We start from the raw sequence: 20,336 nt of genomic DNA on the forward strand, positions 1-20,336 counted from the left end.
ATAGTAGCAGTAGCCCTACACTTGTTGATCTTTTCAGCATTGTGATTTGGAAAGGCTTGAGATGTTGTTGAATTAGGGGCTGGAAAGTATAGAAATAATGAAAATGAAATCGAATTTGGATAAATAAGCAAGTGTTGCCTTTTGATAAAAACTGAATAGTTTTCTTTGTCTCATTTGTAAAACCATTCTAATATATGTTTATGTTTCTTCCACAGCTCTGGGAGACCTCCATTTAGACTTCTATTCAGTGGATCTGAGCTACTAAAGATTTCCATTTTCTTCCACTTTTATAAAAGGCAGCCTTATGTCAATGTCTTTTAATTAATGGCTCTCTGGAGCACCAGTGAGCTTTTTGGAAGATAGGAGTTGAAAACACATACTCCGCTGTCTTCAAAGAGCTACTAAATAGAAAATACTGAGCAGATTCTGACTCATTACTAATAAAACAATTGACAATCTATTGATGGAGAGTCAGAATTCTGTGGAAAGCACAGCACTGACAGTGATCTGGGAATGGAAAATCCTCCTGAAACAGTCAATTAAAAATAGCCTTGCCATTTATTCTCATTTGTTATGGTGCTTAGTCCGGTGGAAGAAGACAGAGAGAAGCTATTTTCAACAAGATTTGGTTGACTGCCCCATGCACAGATTCACTGGACTGAATAATACTGAATGCATGAATCCGTTATGAAACCAATTCTATTAATCTCTAACAACAAAGTGCTTGCAGAAACAAACAAGAAATGTATGATTTTGGCAAAGGCTGCTTTGGGTTAATCTGTATAACAGGATTTTAAAAATTGCATCTGTAAGGGTTTTTGTGGAAAACAATGGTGTATGCAACTGAAGACCCGATTGGTCTGTTTGTATTCATATCTTTGATACTGGCAGAAGCGCTTGCTCTGAAAGTTTTTTTGTAAATATGTACAGTTTTTACATATTGTCTGACAAACATGAACCAGTGGAAGTTTGCAATGTTAAGCTGAAACAGGGTCATACCTAGCTTAATATTACAGTTTCATCTGATTAAATGGGTGTCTTGTGTAAAGGATTAAGTCTCTTTGAAATTGCAGCAGGTACAAATTATCAATTATTTCCCGATAACTGATCATTTAATTTAGTCGAGATCACCAGTAATCATAAGTATTGTTCAAAGTATGGACTATTAAAATTTATAATTCATAGTTATGTCTTGCACGTACAAATAAAATTAGCAAAGTAAATGGATAATGTCAAATGTTAGACACACACTGTTATTAAAGAAAGGGCTAGGGTGTGCCTTTACTATCAGCTGTATTTGATCAAACATGATAACTTTACAACTAGATATCAAATCTTCATGTTGCATTTGTTAGATAATCATGATCTATGTTCTACAGTTAATCAAATATGCCTTCCCCTTAAACAGGCAACATATTCATTCAGCCCAATTTCCATAACTCTTTTTAATAAGAACAGTAATTAATTTAATCAGTGGCTCATGCTGTCAGCATATCTTCAACAGTTGGGGGAAAATTTCTAAAAAATTAAAAAGCGAATGAACAGCTTTGGTTTGAACAATAGGATAGGTTTTCAACTTACTGCCTGGGCATGAACCAGCAATTGTGGCAATCTTCTGATATCTTTGAGGAAACTCAAAACATGTACAAAAATGCAGCAAAGAAAATACTATTTTACAGTGGTATAACATTGCAGTAGAGCGTGACTATTCATATGCAGCAATTCTATGGAAGAACCATCCACTTGATCGCAAACTCTGCTTTTCTTTTCTGACATCCTTTTGTTTCTCAAATGATTAGCTATTTCCCTAATGAAAGTTGTTATTGATGCTCCTTCTATCATCATTGCTTTTGTAGGAATTCCAAGAAACTTCTGTGTCATTTTTTTTTCCTCCCCGGCCTCTCCCTTTGTTCATTGGTGACTATTTTAAATATAGAAATAGTTCTTCCCCATTCACTGTACTGAACCCCTCATAACCTTTAAACAACTCAACCAGATCCCTTCCTGACCTTATTTATTCAAGTGAAAGCTTTAATGCCCCTTTATTCCTAGTTTCAATTTTGCAATTACTCTGTACATTTCCTTGCCACATTAATCTAACTATGGCCTAACCAATAATCTGTAATGGTTTAGGATTTCCTTTTTTTTGTTTTTTTGAAGATCTGTTTATAAGTCACAAACTAAGATCCTATGCTAGGTGCATATTAGCCTAAGACTGCTAGCAGTGAAGATTAATGGTGAATTAAACTTTGAAAGTACAGATGCTACAATTCTCTTGGGTCAGTTCAGTTAATAGACTTAGAACTAATTATTTTTGGAACTTGGGAGTTTATTGTCCTAGTTAACTTGCAAGTTGACTTTCTTGAACCATTGCTGTGTGTGAGATAATGGTGCTTTATCTTGAATAGCTACTGGGATTTACTACTGATGTGTATTACTAACAATTGTTTTTGATGATTCACACAATTTTTACTTTCTCTAGGTTACCTTTACCACTCACAAAGGATTTGGACAAAGTGTCGCTCAGCCTTTGACACATCCAGCTTCTTCTATTTCATGCTTTCCTAAATAGCTTCCCATCTTCTTCCTTCTGAATGTTCAGCTCATTTAAACTTCTGCTGCTTACATTCTATCCTGCACCAGATTTGTTCACTCATCACTTTTACCATTAGCTTATATATCAGCAGTGCTTCCTCCAAAGTTCACATTCTAGTATTCTCCCCACGCTATGTCTCTGCCAGTCCCTTCACCCGTCACCATAGACTTTTATTAGATTTAAAGTCACTGCTGCTCCAGCATGTTTTTTGTGGCATCCCTTATTTCATTTCATCATTGTTGGATATGTGTTCACCTGCCTGGACCTCAAGCTCTGGAATACATTACTTTAACTCCACTGACTCACCACCTCCCTGTCCTGCATAAAACTCAACACATTAAACAAGTTTTTGGCTACTCATCCTAACTCCTTCTTCATTTTTATGGATTAAAGACTCAAGATAATGCTGAACTGTTATATTTAGCTGCTTATTTCCAATCTTCAGTTGAATGATTTATAGGTCATTCTCAATATTTGTATAACTTGTATAACATCTCTGCTAATCTTGACTATTCATTCAGACAGGCAAGTGGTTGAGACATTCTCTCAATTATTCTCACGAAAGGTTATAATAAGAATTAGACGTGAAATTCCTGAGGTCACGATCCTGACAATTAATGTGATGATACACAACAGCACTAATTTTCCAGCACCAACTTGAGGTGGAGGAATGTAAACTCTCAATGTTTAGAATGTCCACCCTCAAACTCTATCCCTGACAATCATTTGCCTTATTATGATTAGACATGTACTACCAAATCTCCACTGTTTTCCAAGTGGATATTTCAACGCCCACTTGTTATAGTGGGAGACAGTGAAACTCAACATAGAATTTCAGAACATATAGATTTACATCAAGAAAACCATATAAAGCATTGGTAGTTTGATTTTGAAATTTCCACCTAATTATTAGCAAATAATGGTTGTATAATTTAAATTGTTATTGGTGTTGTCACTGAAGTCACTTTATTTCTTGAACCTACTAAGATATCTTGACAATCTCAGAATGTGTTAAACGATTCTATTTTGATACTGTTATACTTTTTAAAGATGTTTGCTTTCATGATACGATAATTGCAATCTTTCTCCTCATCCTTTTTTTTGGTCATCTCAGTAAGCCTATCACAAAGTATTAGAATTTCCTTGAGTTGCTTGTTTCACCACTGAATCTTCAGTACATCGCCTATTGTGACAGGCAAATGGGTATTCTGCTGCCCTTTCTGTGATAGCACTGCTTTCACTGAGAGAAGCACCTCCAAGGAGGCTCCAAAACAACAATTTTTGTTCCTTTGGAAGTTAAACTTTAAAGTGCTAGATGTGTGTCTGTCAAGACTTTGTATTATGCTTTCTATTTTAAAAAAAAAGTTTGATCATTTCTTCATCTACAAAGAGTTTCAGCATTTTCCACCAAGTGTGAGCAATAGAGTTTAAACTAAATTAGTTTTAAGAGTTTGAAAAGTAGGCAGGAGCATTCGTTGACCGGCAGTGCAGGTGAGAAATGCCCAGCTTATGCTGACTGTGGGACAGGTCCTATCAGTCATCCATTTGGGATCGGTTTTTAAATTGTCTCAACATCAAATTCCAACAGGCAAGGTAATATGGGAACAATTGCAGCATTTGATTTCATTATCTGAGTTCTGGCACTTTAGACCTACTTGCTGGAGATGAATGCAGTAAAATCATTCCTTCTACTTTCGATATGACTGAACTGTAATCCTTGAATTGCATTGCATCACTATTATCAACATATGATGTGAATTTCTATATGTAGAAGCAGCTAACTTTGTAGATATTAAATTATATGTCATTATATAACAAAGTACATTTCTGTGAAACAATTAGAATGGCTAAACGTTTGCATTTGGTACTTACTTACTGTTAGGGGATATTGAAAGTGTATGATAAATTGTCCCTTATATTTTCAGCCGCTTTGTCTGTACTGCATACACCAGTGCATACTGAAAAATATTGTTTGACATTTACCATATATTCTGCATGTCAAAAAGGTAACAATGTCATGTCACTTTATAATTTATGGAATGCCTTTTTTTTAAAAACTGAGATCAGCTTCAATATTCATCTTTGACTATAGTGATGTAGCTGACATTGTAACAGGCTGGTTATAATGCTAATCATTGAAGCAATGTTGTATTGAGACTGTTGGCATTTTCATTTTTACACTTTTTAATCCATTTTATACTTGCTCCAAACGCTTCAGTAGAATGGCAAAAGAATGTTGCACCAATTACACAATTGTATCTTGCTGATCTAGAAAAAAGCTCATTTTCTTTGGCTGAGTAGTAAGCTTCTATTGGCCGTGTACAATATCACACATTGTATATAATGCGACACTGATGAATTCTCATGCTTTTCTGAAACAATGCTGTTGTAATATATTATCTTAATAAAAAAAATGACCTCCAGTTAATCTGGAATTTGATTTGCCTGTTAATGTCATCCCTGGATTGGAATTTGTTTTTTTTTAATTTTGCTGTTCAATTAGTTAAAAAAAATTGGGATAGTTTTTAAACTTGCTGCCCAGCCATGAATCTTCTAAGTCAACTGCCCATTATGGAGCTTACTTGATATCCATTTTAGTGAGATGATTTTGATCTTCCAGGGCATTTCTCATAAATAGATTAGTTTCTTACTGCTTATTGCTGTGTTGGTAACAGGTATTTAAATCTCATGAAATGAAACTCAGATTAGGCTGGAACTTTGATATTTATTACTTTCCAGTCAAGCAATTTAATATGCACTATTGCAGGATGCCTAATGAGATCATTCACTGGATTTGGTGCAAAATTTCAACCATTTACTGTGGTTCCCTTGCAGCCTATTGCTATAAATCACAAAATTAAAGTAAAACAATACACAATCTGACAATTGGAAGATTATTCGGTATACAGGTTCACTGAGATTGTTAGGGAAGCCTGAGGAAAATAGACCAGCAGCCTGACACCCCTATTGAGAGAAAGTGAGGACTGAAGATGGTGGAGATCAGAGTCGAGTGTGGGGTGCTGTAAAAACACGGGTCAGGTAGCTACCGAGGAGTAGGAGAATCAACATTTCGGGCATAAGCCTTTCATCATTCCTGATGTGCTTTTCCAGCACCACACTCTCAACCACACCATCCCTGCTGATACAACAGGGAACCACTCAACCTATGGAACAAGAAAGACGAGATAAGTCACTGAAGATTAATGCATTAATTTTTCATTAATTTGCTTTTTATTACTTGATTCTTGAAGCACATTAAAATGTGTATCAAACCATTTCCATGGGGACCCACTTCTGTTGCATTCTCCTTTGTCAATTTGCAACTCCATCCTAATACGTATTTGTTGCTTATATTTTTTTTCTCATGCCCATGGACAATTGCTATATTCATCATCAAACGTCTTTTCCAAGTAGAGAGCACCAATCTGGATTAGTGGTGCTGGAAAAGCACCTCGGATGCTGCCTGAACTGCTGTACTTTTCCAGCACCACTAATCCAGAATCTGGTTTCCAGCATCTGCAGTCATTGTTTTTATCCAAAGACGATTCTAAACAATTTCTTGTCATGCAATGTCATGTTTCTAAACCTTTCAAACGGTGGGACTATGAAGTCTCGATTTTAATGCTGACAATAGGGATAGATGTGGTTGAATGGTGAAATTCTGAAAATAGCAAGCTTTTATTTCCCCAGTAATATTGATCTGGAATGAATGACCTAAAAAATGATGGAAACAGACATCATAACTTTTTAAAATGGAAATAGCTGAATACCCGAAAAGGAAACATTTGCAGGCGTCCAAGTAAGGAGCAGAGTTGTGACACCAAAAAAATAGCTCTTTAAAAGGCAACAGGTGTGAATAGACAAATGATCCCATTTTGTGCTGCATGAAGCTGGGTATTTATAATCAATTGAGGAAGTAAATGCAAGTGTAGCAGTATTATTAAGATCAGGCTTCATTGAGCGACTTGCAACTAGTCCTTCTACTTTTCCTCTGGCAAGCTTCTTGACCCACGTGAAATGAATGACAGCATAAGTCTTCCATCTCTCCAGTATGGAAGATTTGTCCCAATAATTGCTGACTTTACTAGTTCTAGGTACATTTGAAAGTACTTGAATGTAAGCTCTGTAATTTTTCAAGGCGATGCTGTTCATTTTCTAGATCATCTTGATCATCTAATGATTTCCGAATGCAGTTTTTCAGTTCTTCAATTCCATATTTAGTTGATGCAGATACTGGGATTATGTGGTGAAACTGGACTGGTCTTATGGGAGTCACCTTTTCTGGCAATAAATGATAGAAAGCTACAGGGAAACAAGAAAATAAATCAAGATGGAATTAACAGAATAGTTCATTAGATTTGTTGACTAATAATGACAGAACTTGAATTCAAGAATAGAAATGTACAAGTTACAAAAAATTGTGGAATTTAGAACATTAAAAATGTTTGTTGGATACCTGGCATTAAGTGTTTGTATTTAAATAACATGACCAGGAACAACATTGCGTTATTCAGCCCCTTGAGATTGCTGTGCCATTCAATAAGAGCATAGATGATTTATCTGTAACCTCAAATCCACATTCCCTCCTATTACTGAAACTATTCGCCTATTCACTTAATAAAAGTCAGTTTACTTATTGAGGATACAGAGGAGATTTCTCAGGGTGCTGATTTAGAGGGTCTGAGATATAAAGAAAGACTGGATAGGGTAGGTGTATTTTTTTGGCACGGCAAAGGTTACAAAAGTGACCAGATAAAAGTATTAGATTACAAGGGACATGTATGGGTGGCCAGGAAGGCACTTTTGCATTAGTAGAGAGGCCAACAGCTGGGCGGGGATGGGGTGAAACATTTAGAATAAGAGGTAGAAGGCGAGAGCAAGTTGAGAAAAAACTGTTTTCACCCAGAGAATGGTGGGAGTCTGGAAATGACTGGCTGATTTGATCATCTCCAACTCCTCCTACGTTATCCCCACAACCCTAGATTCCCTTTCGGCTTAAACATCTGTTTACCTCCGCCTGTAATGTACTCAAATACTTAATCTCTACAGCTCTCTGCAGTAAAGAGTCTGACAGATTCACCCTTCAAAAAGAAACTCCTCATCTCTGTCTGAAATTGGTCACCCCTTCACCTGAGATTATACATTCTGGTCCTCGACTCACCCACAAGTCCATATCCAATATGTCCAGTCCCCCTAAGAATCTTATGTTTGAATAAGATCTCCTCTCTTTCTGCAAAACTCCCAATGAGTGCAAGGCCAATCTACACAACTTTTCCACATATGAAAATCTCTCCATACCCATAATCTAGTGAGCCCTCTAAGAAATTCCTTCAATTCTGGTATATCTTTCCTTATCTTTCTCCATTTTAATAATATTCAGCTACTCTATTCTTCTGCCAGCCTGCAAAACCTCACATTCCGCCACAGTATATTCCATCTGCCAAGTGTTCTTCCATTTACTTAACCTGTTTATATCCCTCTGCAGACTCAGTGTCTCCTCACCATTTGCCTTCCTGCCCATTTTTGTGTTTTCCTCAAAGTTGGCTATAGTACTTTTACTATCCGCCTCTAAGTAATTTATATATCCCAACTATAAAATTACTGTGACCCCAGCGCTTATCCCTTTGGCACTCTACTAGTTACAGTTTGCCAGCCTGAAAATTACCCCCTTATCTCTACTCTGTATTAACCAATCCTCTAACCATGCTAACACATACCCACAACACCATGGGTTCTAATCTTATTAAGTTGCCTAATGTGTGGTACCTTATCAAACACCTTCTGAAAATTCAAATATATGTTACATCTGCAAGCTCCCCTTTAATCTTGCTTGCTATTCCTTCAAAGAATTCTAAATAATTTTGTCAGGCATGATTTTCATATCATGAAGCCATGCTGATATTTGATTTTAAATGCTATGCTATTACATTCTTTGTAATATACTCTTAAAGTTTTCCCAGTAAGCGATGTTATCTAACCATCTCTCCTTGACTTTCAATGGCATTACCATTGCTGAAAACACCACTGTTAATACTCTGGCTATTAACATTGACCCGAAACTAAAGTGGTCGAGAAGAATAGGTTAGATTACTTACAGTGTGGAAACAGGCCCTTCGGCCCAACAAGTCCACACGGCCCCACCGAAGCGCAACCCACCCATACCCCTACATTTACCCTTTACCTAACACTACGGGCAATTTAGCATAGCCAACTCACCTGACCTGCACATCTTTGGACTGTGGGAGGAAACCGGAGCACCCGGAGGAAACCCACGCAGACAGGGGGAGAATGTACAAACTCCACACAGTCGCCTGAGGCGGGAATTGAACCCGGGTCTCTGGCGCTGTGAGGCAGCAGTGCTAACCAACCAAGGTTGGCTAGAAATTCTGTAGAAAGGAACATCTCATGTCTCCTCAAAACCTGCCCAACATTCATATGGCACAGGTCAGAAGTATGATGACATACCACCCAATTGACTGGATGGGCACTACTCCAATAACCCTCAAAACCTGGACACCCTGCTCGAATAGCACCCCATCCACAGTTTTAACAATCACTCTCTTCAGCATCGATACGTAGTAGCAGTAGTGTGTACCATCCATAATATGCACTACAACAACTCAGCATGGCTCCTCTGATAGCCCCTTCCAAACCTACAACCTCTAACACCAAGAATGACAATTGATACAGATATATAGGAACAATCACCACCTACAGGTTTTCCTCCAAACCACACACAATCCTAACTCAAAATCATATCACCCCAAGACTGCAGCATTTACAAAAGCAGCTCACCATCACCTCCTTAACAGTAATAAGGTATGGGCAACAATGCTGGCCTAGCCAGTGATGCCCACAATCTGGAAAATGTGTTCCATGTAACAATCAAAAGTTGATATATCTGCTGAACTCCTGCCATGCCCTAGCAATCTGAGATGGTGCTGTCTCAGTACACTACTGTTGCAAATTTCCCTGCTGACAGCTACCTCTTCAATCTGACATGGACATCAAATTGATCTCCCGCAGCTTTCCTGCCAAATGTAATGGGCCGAAGCTTCAAAATCCCAGTAACACAGTGCACTTATTCATGTGAATATGAGAATGTACATTGGCTGATTGTCCTCCACGAGTCAATCTGAAATCAAACCCTCTGCAGTCCTCACTTTCTCCTCCAATCTGAAATCAAACCCACTTAGGTAAACTTAAGTGGGTGTGTTGTGATTCGTTAAAGAATTAAAGATTATTTTCTTTAGTATTACATTTTGGTAATTGCAATGAATTCACGTATTGATATGGGAAGGATCTTGGGTCCAATGGGATTTGTGCTGTACAACCTTTGATTCTAATTACCTTCAGGCTTCTGAAGCTGTTGCATCAGCTCTTTAAACTTCTCTTCAGCATTCTCCAAATCCATTTTGTTTACAGCCAAAAGAGCAGGCTTAGATAAAAGCTCTGCTTTATATAACTCCAACTCCTGAACACGAAAGAAAAATGAAATGGTCAGTATAATCAATAGCCTGCTGTGATTCTGAAACTCATACATTACAAACTGAAAATAAGATCAGTGAAAGACATATGCTCAGTGATGTGGCATCCCTAGTTTTGGTGAAATACATTACATTGGGTTTCCCAGAGTTTTTGTTTGTACTTTTTGGGGGAAGGATTAAAAGGAAATGGTTTCACTTCAGGCCTTGGATAGGGAGGAGAGAGGATGTAAATAGGGAGGTGCTGCATCTTCGACATTGGCTTAGGTGAGAGTAGGGAGCCAGTGTTAGATCGATTGAGCAGAGGACCGGGGTTATGGAAGAAGTGATCCATTTGGAAACCAAAAAGGAGGAGGGGGGAAAGATGTCTTCAGTGGTACCCTCTCAACAGTGTCTTTCTTATCCAGTTCTGACAGATTTGAAGCCAGGCTCAGAACTAGGATTCTGTGATAGCTGCAATACTCTCATTTTGCTCAACCTTGATTACAGTACTCATGGACATACTTCCATGATTACCTCGTCCCTGCCATTCCCTCCCCCAGTCTTTCATGTTCATTCTCCGTGCTAAAATGGGGTAGGAAACTACAAAAGAGGTTGCAAAACTCTCCACTGCATGGCATTGACACAAGAGTGCAACATTTGGGAGCAGCCAACAGAGACAGAAAGCATGACACACCCCTACTTTAGCAGGGGAACATGTCCAGTCATAAATATGATAACCAAGGAATTAATAAAATCTAGCAAGGCATCCTGAAAATGACAGCCATGCAACACAAAAAACAATAGACAGATAATATGTTGAATAAAATGGTTCCCAAAATATAGAACAAGTAACTCACTTTACAAATACTGGTATTCAATATTACACATACTACTTTCTCTAGTTTCATGTTCTTTCTATATGAAGGTCATCATCATGACAAGACTAGCTTACCTTTGTTAACAGCTGTATAGCTTCAAAAGCTGTTCTAAAAGGGGCTTTGTAAGAAAGCTGAAATCCAGTTACATCTACCTAAATGAATAAATCCAGAAGGGAATTTAATAAGAGTTGTGCACAAGCATTGATTTTGCCACAATATTTTCGAATAAAACCAAGATTTGAGAGGGTTCAAGTTTAAAGCAAAAAACTGTACAGTTCCTGTGTGTAAGTTTTTTTTAAAAATCTTTCAACCTAAAGTCACCTGGTCAACTATACTAAAAGAAATGAATTTTTGTAATATTGTTGATTGACAAATAAGACGTTAAACATGCAATTGCTCAGATATCAAAGTATAAAGTCAAATTTTGACTTTTGACAGTGTCTCACGGACATTCTATAAATAAGGGGGAAGTAACTTTAGGTTCATGCAAGCTGCCCATTTACTGTTGACTGGACCCACACTGACATATCCAACACAAATGTTGTCATAAGAGGGAACCTATGACTGGTTACCTCATGATAGACAGCCTTCAGGTTTGCCTTCAGTGGTAAAACAATGTGTCAACATTCATTAGCTAACTTCACACTTGTGGAAGAGGCCTTTGATCCACATACTGGTGGTGGCTGTAGCACAGTATCCCACAAAGAAATAACCATTTCCAAACAAGAAAGGGATAAAGAAGAAGAAAAACATGTACACAAGTCATGTGATTTGAATATTTCTATTACTGTATGAATAGTGGTGTCCTGATGTGACATTATTTCCAAACAGGATAGAAATTATGACATTTCTTTCACAAGCTGTCATTAAACAATCATGGATACAGCTTCCAAAGAGTGCGGTGGTCAACTATACAACAGTTAATTTTTAATCATAGTGGATGTTCAGCTTATAACTGAGTACCACAATTGTGTAAAATGTAATTTATGCTGTTTTGAAATAAACATTATCTGCTACTGTATAAGTGATATATTTGCTCTGTTTTCAGTTACAGAGGAGATTTACAAGAAAGGGAGAATTTTAGCTATCAAATTGGATAGGCTGGGGTTGTTATAAAAAGGAGTTTGCAGGGGTATTTACGTAAGCGTTTTCAAATTTTGTGATGCCTAAATAAAATGGATAAGAAGGACTTATTTCCCTTAGCAAAACATGAAAGCACATAACTTAATTAGGGGAAAATTAGTGAAAAACTGAGGAGAATTTTTCTTTCATCCAGGGATTGATGAGATTCTGAACTTGCTACCTTTAAAATGATCAAGATAGACCCCTCACCAGATTAAGGAGAAATTTATAAGTGCATTTGAAATTCTGCAATCTAAAAGATTACCAAAGCTGGCAAGTTGGATTAGTTAATTTTTTGGCAGTCTAAACGGAACAGGCTGATTGGTCTCCTCTAAGCCAAAACTCTTCCAAAATTATGCTCCAATACAACATTAAATCAGCATATAGGTCATTCAGTGAAGCAAAATGAAAATACTGTACATATTGGAAATCTGAATTAAAAACAGAATGCTGGAAATTTTCAGCAAATCTTCAAAGTGACAAAAGGTCAACCCTTTCTTTCTCCACAGATGTTGCCAGATCTGCTGAGGAGATCCAACACTTTCTGGATTTGATGTTATCCAGATTTGATGTGCTATTTGCAGTTTTGAATTCCCCAAAGGAGCACACAGGAAGAACATAGCAATATTGCATCATTGTGGACATGAATTCCATTTTTGGACAATACGAATTTGTTCCATCCTCAAATATTTCCCAATGAAATAAAGCAAAATGTTAACCGCATGGTTATAATTCTTTCAATAATGATTTTATTGCAGTAATTTCAGGTATCCAATTTGAAGTTTTTCCATGCAATGCAAATTATGAATATTTTAACATGAACAGTATTAAAGATTAAATGGAGCAATGCTGTATTAAACAATGAATTCTGATGTTGAATTAATTAGAAAAAATATTCAAAATAAAAAAAAATAATTTTCTTACCACAAAAAGCAGCTGCTTGGTCCTCTCCACGTGTTTAAGAAATTTGTGACCCATCCCTTTGTTTAAATGTGCACCTTCAACCAAACCAGGCAAATCAGCCACCGATATCTGACAATAAAATATACTATGACTTTCACAGAGTGCATTTGATTGGTATCATGTAACTTCAATAAACTACTCCAGGCAACTTGATGATATGGCTAGTTTGGGAGATTCAGGGCTACTTTAAATACAGGTGAAAGTACATCATAGAAATCTGGATAGAAACGTGCATGTAAATAAATATTTTCCAAATAATACACTTTTCTCTTATTCATTTATTCCTTTTGATCACAATTGTCCCCAACTCCCTAAAGGTAGCACGGCAGGTTTATAGGGTAGAGTCATACAGCACGGAAACAGATCCTTCAGTCCAACTCAGTCTACAACGACCATGTTTCCCAAACTAAACTTCCCCCATTTGCCTCGAAACCTTTCCTATTCATGTACCCTTTAAAATATCTTTTAAATGTTGTAACTGTACCTGCATCTACCACTTCCCCTGGCTGTTCCTTCCATATACAAACCACCCTGTGTGAAAAAGTCCCCCCTCAGGTCCCTTTTAAATCTTCTCACTCTCACCTGAATCCTGTGTCTTCTAGTTTAAACTTCCCAACCCCAGGGAAGACACCTTTGCTATTCACCTTATTTATGCCTTCCTGGTTTTATAAACCTCTAGAAGGTCATCCCTCAATCTCCTACGTTCCAGCGGAAAAATGTCGCAGCCTATCCAGCCTCTCCTTATCTCAAATCCTCCAGCACAGGTATCAGTGTAAATCTTTTCTGTACCATTTCCAATTTAATAATATCCTTTCTATGACAGATCAACCAGAACTGCATGCAGTACTCCAATAGTGGCTTCACCAATATCCTGTACAGTTACATGACATCCCAACTCTTATATTCAAATGTTCAGACCAATGAAGACATGCATGCCTAGGTTAAGATGGCATATGGAAAACGTATAATCTATACCTTGACTGATGAAATTAAAAGCCAGGAACTGTATAGGACTTTGGTTAGGTCAAAGTTACAACACTATGTAGTTCTTGTCTTTGCAGTATAGGAAGGATTGCACTTGACAGGGTGCAAAGGAGATTGATGAGGATATCGAGTGGGATGCAGCTCTTTAGCCATGAAGACAGGTTGGGTAAGTTCAGGTTAGTTTCTTTGGTTCAGAGAAGGTTGAGGGAAAACCAGATCGAGATAAATAAGATAATGAGAGGCACGGACAGAGTGAATAGAAAGCAACTGTTCGCCTTAGTCGAAGGGTTCATCAACAAGGGGGCATAATTTTAAAAGTGAAAGGCAGAAGATTTAGAGGGATTTGAGGAATTCTTTTTAAACCAGAGTGTGGTGCGGGTCTGGAGTGCACTTCATGGGAGTATGGTTGAGGGGGTTAACCTCAACCTTGAAAAGGTTGGATGAGGATTTGAAACATCATAACATTCAAGGCTATGGGCCTAGTGCTGGAATTTAGAACTAGTGTAGCTTTTGCAGCACTGGATCGAAGGGCCTCTTCAACACTGTAAGACTATTATTTCATGATAACAAATACAATCAAATAAAATCAGGCCCTCCCACTAGCACTCAAGGCACAAAATAAATTTAAATAAAACTGTGTTCTTTTGATGCAGTTAACATAGTATGGTCACATTTATTACTCATTAATAATGACTATGAAAATTGGCTTTCTTCCTGAAGAAGGGCTCATGCCCGAAACGTTGATTCTCCTGCTCCTTGGATGCTGCCTGACCTGCTGCGCTTTTCCAGCAACACATTTTCAGCAGCTTTCTTCTTGAGCCACACCAATCTTGTTCTGAGTGTTGTTAGGTGGAAAATGAAATGATTCTCAGACAGTGAGGAAGAAGAAACATTTTCATAATGTCAGCCTTATGCGTGATTCAAGAGGACTTCAAAGAACAGTACAGCACAGGAACAAGCCCTTCGGCCCATTAAGCCTGCGCCGACACATGATCCCTTTCTAAGCTAAAATCCTTTTACTTCTAGGTAGTCCTTGTCAATTCATATGTGTCTCTTAAATGCTGCCATTGTATCCATCTCCACTATCTCCTCTGGCAGTGCAATCTGGGCACCTACCAAACTCTTAAAAAAATCACCTGTAAACTCAACACCTTTTACCATAAACTTAAGTCCCCAAGTAATTGATATTTCTACCCTGGGAAAAAGATTCTGACTATTCATTCATTCTCTCATAATTTTATAAATTCTAACAGGTCACCCCCTCATTCTTCGACATTTAACTAAAAACAAAGCAAATTTGTCCGATCTCTCCTCATAGCTCATACCCTCCAAATTAAGCAAGATCTTGGTAAACCAACTCTGTACCCTCTCCCAGCCTCCACATCCTTCTGGTAGTGTGGCAAAGAACTGTACAAAATATTCCAAATGTGGCCTAACTAAACTTTAGCTGCAACATGATTGGCAATTTTTATACTGTGTCCCAATCAATGAAGGTAAGCATGTCATATGCCTTCTTGACAACATCATTCACTTGCGTTACCACTTTCAGGGAAGTGTGGATTTGTATGCCTCGACTTTTCTATATGTTTATGCTACTAGGGGTTCTGCCCTCATGCATTAGAACATCCAAAATGTATCACCTCACATTTTTCTGGAAATGAACTCCATCTGTCAGCCTATATTTTTTAAAATTCATTTGTGGGACTTAGGTGTCACTGGCTGGCCAGCATTGACAGCCCAACCTTATTTGCCCTTGAGAAGATGGTGGTGAGCTGCCTTCTTGAATCACTGCCATTGACTTGCTGTGGGTTGACCCACAATGCCAGTAGGGATAGAATTCCAGGATTTTGACCAGCGACTGTGAAGGAACAGCAGTATGTTTCCAAGTCAGGGTGCTGAGTGGCTTGGAGGGGAACTTGCTGGTGGTGGTGTTCCCAAGTACCTGCTGCCCCTTGTCCTTCCAGATGGAAATGGTTGTGGGTTTGGAAGATGCTGTCTAAGGATCTTTGGTGAATTTCTGCAGTGCATCATGTAGATAGTATACTGAGCACCGGTGGTGGACGAATTGAATGTTTGTAGATGTGGTGCCAATCAAGCGGGTTGCTTTGTCCTGGATGCTGTCAAGCTTCTTGAGTGTGGTTGGAGCTGCACCCATCCAGGCAATTGGACAGTATTCCATCATACTCCTGACTTGGACCTTGTAGATGGTGGATAGACTTTGGGGTGTCAAGAGGTGAGTTACTAGGTGCAGTATCCTTAGTCTCTGACCTGCTCTTGTAGCCACTGTGTTTGTACGGTGAGTCCAGTGAGTTTCTGGTCAGTGGTAACTCCAAGGATGTTGACACTGGGGTATTCAGTGATGGTAATACCGTGGAATGTCATGGGGTGGTAGTTAGAGAGTCTCTTGTTAGTGATTATCATTGTCTAACATTTGTGTGGCGTAAATGTTACTTGCCACTTGTCAGCCCAAGCCTGGATATTGTCCAGATCTTGCTGCATTTGAGCATGAACTGCTTCAGTATCTGGGGAGTCACGAATGGTGCTGAAACTATGCAATTATCAGTGAACATCCCCACTTCTGACCTTATGACAGAGGGAAGGTCATTGATGAAGCAGCTGAAAATTGTTGGGCCTAGGACACTACCCTGAGGGACTCCTGCAGAGATGTCCTGGAGCTGAGATGACTGACCCTCCACAACCACAACCCATCTTCCTTTGTGCCAGGTATGACTCTAACCAATGGAAGGTTTGCCCCCATTACTCACTGATTCCAATTTTGCCAGGACTCCTTGATGCCATACTCGGTCAAATGTGCCCTTGAAGTCAAGGGCTGTCACTCTCACCTCGCCTGCAGAATTCAACTCTTTTGCCAATGTTTGAAGCTAGCTGTAATGAGATCAGGAGCTGAGTGACCCTGGCGAAACCCAAACTGGGCGTCACTGAGCAGATGCTGCTCAACAGCACTGTTGATTGCCCCTTCCATCACTTTACTGATGACCGAGAGTAGACTGATTGGGCGGTAATTGGTCGGGTTGGATTTGTCCTGCTTTTTGTGTATAGGACATATCTGGATAATTTTCCACATCGTTGAGTAGATACCGGTGTTGTAACTGTACTGGAAGAGCTTGGCTAGGGGAGCAGCAAGTTCTGGAGCACACATCTTCATTACCATTGCCGGAATGTTATTAGGGCCCATTGTCTTTGCAGTATCCAGTGCCTCCAGCCATTTCATAATATCGAATTGACTGGAGACTGGTATCCATGATGCTGTACCACTGAAGGTGCCAGAGATTTATCATCCACTCGGCACTTCTGATTTAGATTGTTGCAAATGCATCAGCCTTATCTTTTGCACTGATGTACTGGGCCTTCCATTATTGAGGATGGGGATATTTGTGGAGCTTCCTCATCCAGTGAGTTGTTTAATTGTCCACCACATTCATGGGTGTGGAAGGACTCAGAGCTTAGATCTGATCTGTTGGTCGTGGGATCGCTCAGCTCTGTCGATCACTTGCTGTTTATACCGTTTGGCATGCAAGTAGTCCAAGTACTTGGCATGCAAGTAGCTTCAGCAGGTTGATACCTCATTTTTAGGTAAGTCTGATGGTGCTCCTGCACTCTCCATTGAATCAGGGTTGATCCCTTGGCTTGATGGTAATGGTTGATTGGGGGATATGCCAGGCCTTGAGGTTGCTGATTGTGCTGGAATACAGGGTGAGAGAGAGAGAGAGAGAGCGAGAGAGAGAGAGCGAGAGAGAGAGAGCGAGAGAGAGAGAGCGAGAGAGAGAGAGCGAGAGAGAGAGAGCGAGAGAGAGAGAGCGAGAGAGAGAGAGCGAGAGAGAGAGAGCGAGAGAGAGAGAGCGAGAGAGAGAGAGCGAGAGAGAGAGAGCGAGAGAGAGAGAGCGAGAGAGAGAGAGCGAGAGAGAGAGAGCGAGAGAGAGAGAGCGAGAGAGAGAGAGCGAGAGAGAGAGAGCGAGAGAGAGAGAGCGAGGGCAGCTTCTGTAAGGAGAGAAAAGAGCTGACGTTTCGAGTCTAACTGACTCACTTTGACAAAGGGTCAGTTAGACTCGAAACGTCAGCTCTTTTCTCTCCTTACAGGTGCTGCCAGACCTGCTGAGATTTTCCAGCATTTCCTCTTTTGGTGCTGGAATACAGTTCTGCTGCTATTGATGGCTCACAGTGCCTCATGGATACCCAGTCTTGAGTTGCTAGATTGGTTTGAAGTCTGTCCTGTTTAGCACGGTGATAATGCCACACAACACGATGGAGGATATTCTCAATGTGAAGGCAGGACTTTGTCTCCACAAGGACAGTGCGATGGTCACTTTTACCGATACTGTCATGGACATATGCTCTGCAGCCGGCAGATTAGTAAGGATGAGGTCAAATATGCTTTCTCCTCTTGTAGATTCCTTCACCACTTGCCACAGACCCAGTCCAGCAATTATATCCTTTAGGACCTGATCAGCTCGATCTGTAATGCTGCTGCTGAGCCAATCTTGGTGATGAGTATTGAAATCCCCCACCCAGAATACATTTTGCGCCCTTGCCAACCTCAGTGCTTCCTCCAAGTGCTGTTCAACATGGAGGAGTACTGATTCATCAGCTGAAGGAGGACAGTACGTGATAACCAGTACAAGGTTTCCTTGCCCATGTTCAACCTGAAGCCATGAAACTTCGACTTCAGACCCCATGATGTCAAGGATTCCCAGGTCAACTCTCTCCTGACTGTATACCACTGTCTGCATGTTTGATGGGTCTGTCCTGCCAATGGGACAGGACATATCCAGGGATGGTAATGGTGCTGTCCGGAGTTGTTATCTGTAAGGTACGATTCCGTAAGAATGACTATGCCAGGGTGTTGCTTGACTACTCTGTGAGACAGCTTTCCCAATTTCGGCACGAGCCCCCAGATGTTGGTAAAGAGGTCTTTGCATGGTCGATAGGGCTGTTTGTGTTTTTGCCATTGTCTTTTCTGGTTGCAAGGTCGATGCCAGGTGGTCTGGCCGGTTTCATTTCTTTGTTGTGACTTTCTAGCAATTGATACAATTGAGTGGCTTGCTAGGCCACTTCAGAGGGCAGTTGAGAGTCAACCACATTGCTATGGCTCTGGAGTCACATGTAGGTAAGACCAGGTAAGGATGGAAAATTTCCTTCCCTAAAGGACACTGGTGAACCAGATTGGTTTTTCCAACAATTGACAATGGTTTCATGGTTATCAGGTGACTCTTAATTACAGATTTTTTTAAAATTGAATTCAAATTCTGCTATCTGCAGAGGCTGGACTTGAACCCAGGTCCCCAGAATATTATCCTGGGTTTCTAGATTAATAGTCAAGCGATAATACCACTAGACCACCGCCTCCCCTTCTATATATATCCTGCTGTATCCTCTGGCAATCCTTTTCATAATTCACAGCTCCCCCAATTTTTGGGTCATCCGCCCAAATCAGGCCACCTCCATTCTCCTCCAAATCATTTATATATTATAAACAAGTGAAGGTGCTCTCCTTCTCCATTTTGGTAGGATAGTGGACTGTGAGGACTTATAAGACTGAGATAGAGGCATTCAGTCAAACTAAGTTGAGAGCTTGCTACAGCCCTTAACAGAGGAAAAACTAGAGTTCAGTGACGGTGGCACTGATCAAGTGAATCTCTCCATCTTTATTGATGTTAATCATCAAGTGTTATTGTGGCAGCCATATCAAGCCAAGTACTGCATTTTCCTTCATAGCCCTGACTTAATCCTTGTGGACAGGAGAGGGGAGATCATTGAACTAAGCCACTCATTGCAGGACACCCGATTGGTCTGATAATTGCGGTGATGAAATTACATATCCTTTTGATCAACAGTGGTGTCCTCTGTGCCTAGCAACAGGGATTTCAAACCTCAACATGAAGCTTTAGAATCTTTAGTACAGCCTAAAATACTGATACTCCTCTTCCATGAGAGACTTCATTAAATCTAGTAGTGCCTTACCATTATTTGCCTTAAAACTAACAATTTCATTGTGGCATTTTCTAATACATCAAAAAAAATTAATCAAGCATGAAATGCCATACTGGCAATACTTACCTGTTTGTAATCACTGTACATTAACTTGCCAATTTCTGGTCTCATGGTAGTGACTGAAAAATAAAAATAAAATTAACATAAATAAAGCTAAACAACATATGGGACTGAGACAGAGAATGGGGCAAGATGAACTGCTCATTTGGAAAGCCTGCGCTAGTGAAATAAGTCAAATAACCTCCTTTTGTTCTCCTATTACAATGGACTGAGTCTTCCACTATCCAAAGTCATGACCATCACCATCCAAAGTCCAGC

The 20,336-nt window shown here is 39.6% G+C and overlaps 2 protein-coding genes across 9 annotated transcripts in view; one reads left to right on the plus strand and one right to left on the minus strand.

The window, feature by feature from the left end:
• Positions 1–299, plus strand: part of adam22 (ADAM metallopeptidase domain 22) — a 364,949-nt gene extending 364,650 nt beyond the window's left edge. For all 7 annotated transcript variants that reach the window (XM_043690347.1, XM_043690348.1, XM_043690350.1 and 4 more), the window contains one exon: positions 216–299. In XM_043690347.1, coding sequence (XP_043546282.1) covers positions 216–236 — 21 coding nt within the window. In that variant the 3' untranslated portion in view covers positions 237–299. The remainder of the gene's footprint in view (positions 1–215) is intronic.
• A 270-nt stretch (positions 300–569) lies between these two features.
• Positions 570–20,336, minus strand: part of gtpbp10 (GTP-binding protein 10 (putative)) — a 55,176-nt gene continuing 35,409 nt past the window's right edge. Inside the window, exons 6-10 of one of the 2 annotated variants that reach the window (XM_043690356.1) lie at positions 20,085–20,137; positions 12,987–13,094; positions 11,015–11,092; positions 9,947–10,070; positions 570–4,554 (exon numbers count right to left, since the gene is read on the minus strand). In XM_043690356.1, the coding sequence (XP_043546291.1) occupies positions 4,475–4,554; positions 9,947–10,070; positions 11,015–11,092; positions 12,987–13,094; positions 20,085–20,137 (443 nt within the window). In that variant the 3' untranslated portion in view covers positions 570–4,474. Of the gene's footprint in view, positions 6,899–9,946; positions 10,071–11,014; positions 11,093–12,986; positions 13,095–20,084; positions 20,138–20,336 lie in introns of both variants that reach the window. The other variant, XM_043690355.1, reaches the window with a different exon arrangement.

This window comes from Chiloscyllium plagiosum, chromosome 5 (genome assembly GCF_004010195.1).
Source record: "Chiloscyllium plagiosum isolate BGI_BamShark_2017 chromosome 5, ASM401019v2, whole genome shotgun sequence".
NCBI lineage: Eukaryota > Metazoa > Chordata > Chondrichthyes > Orectolobiformes > Hemiscylliidae > Chiloscyllium > Chiloscyllium plagiosum.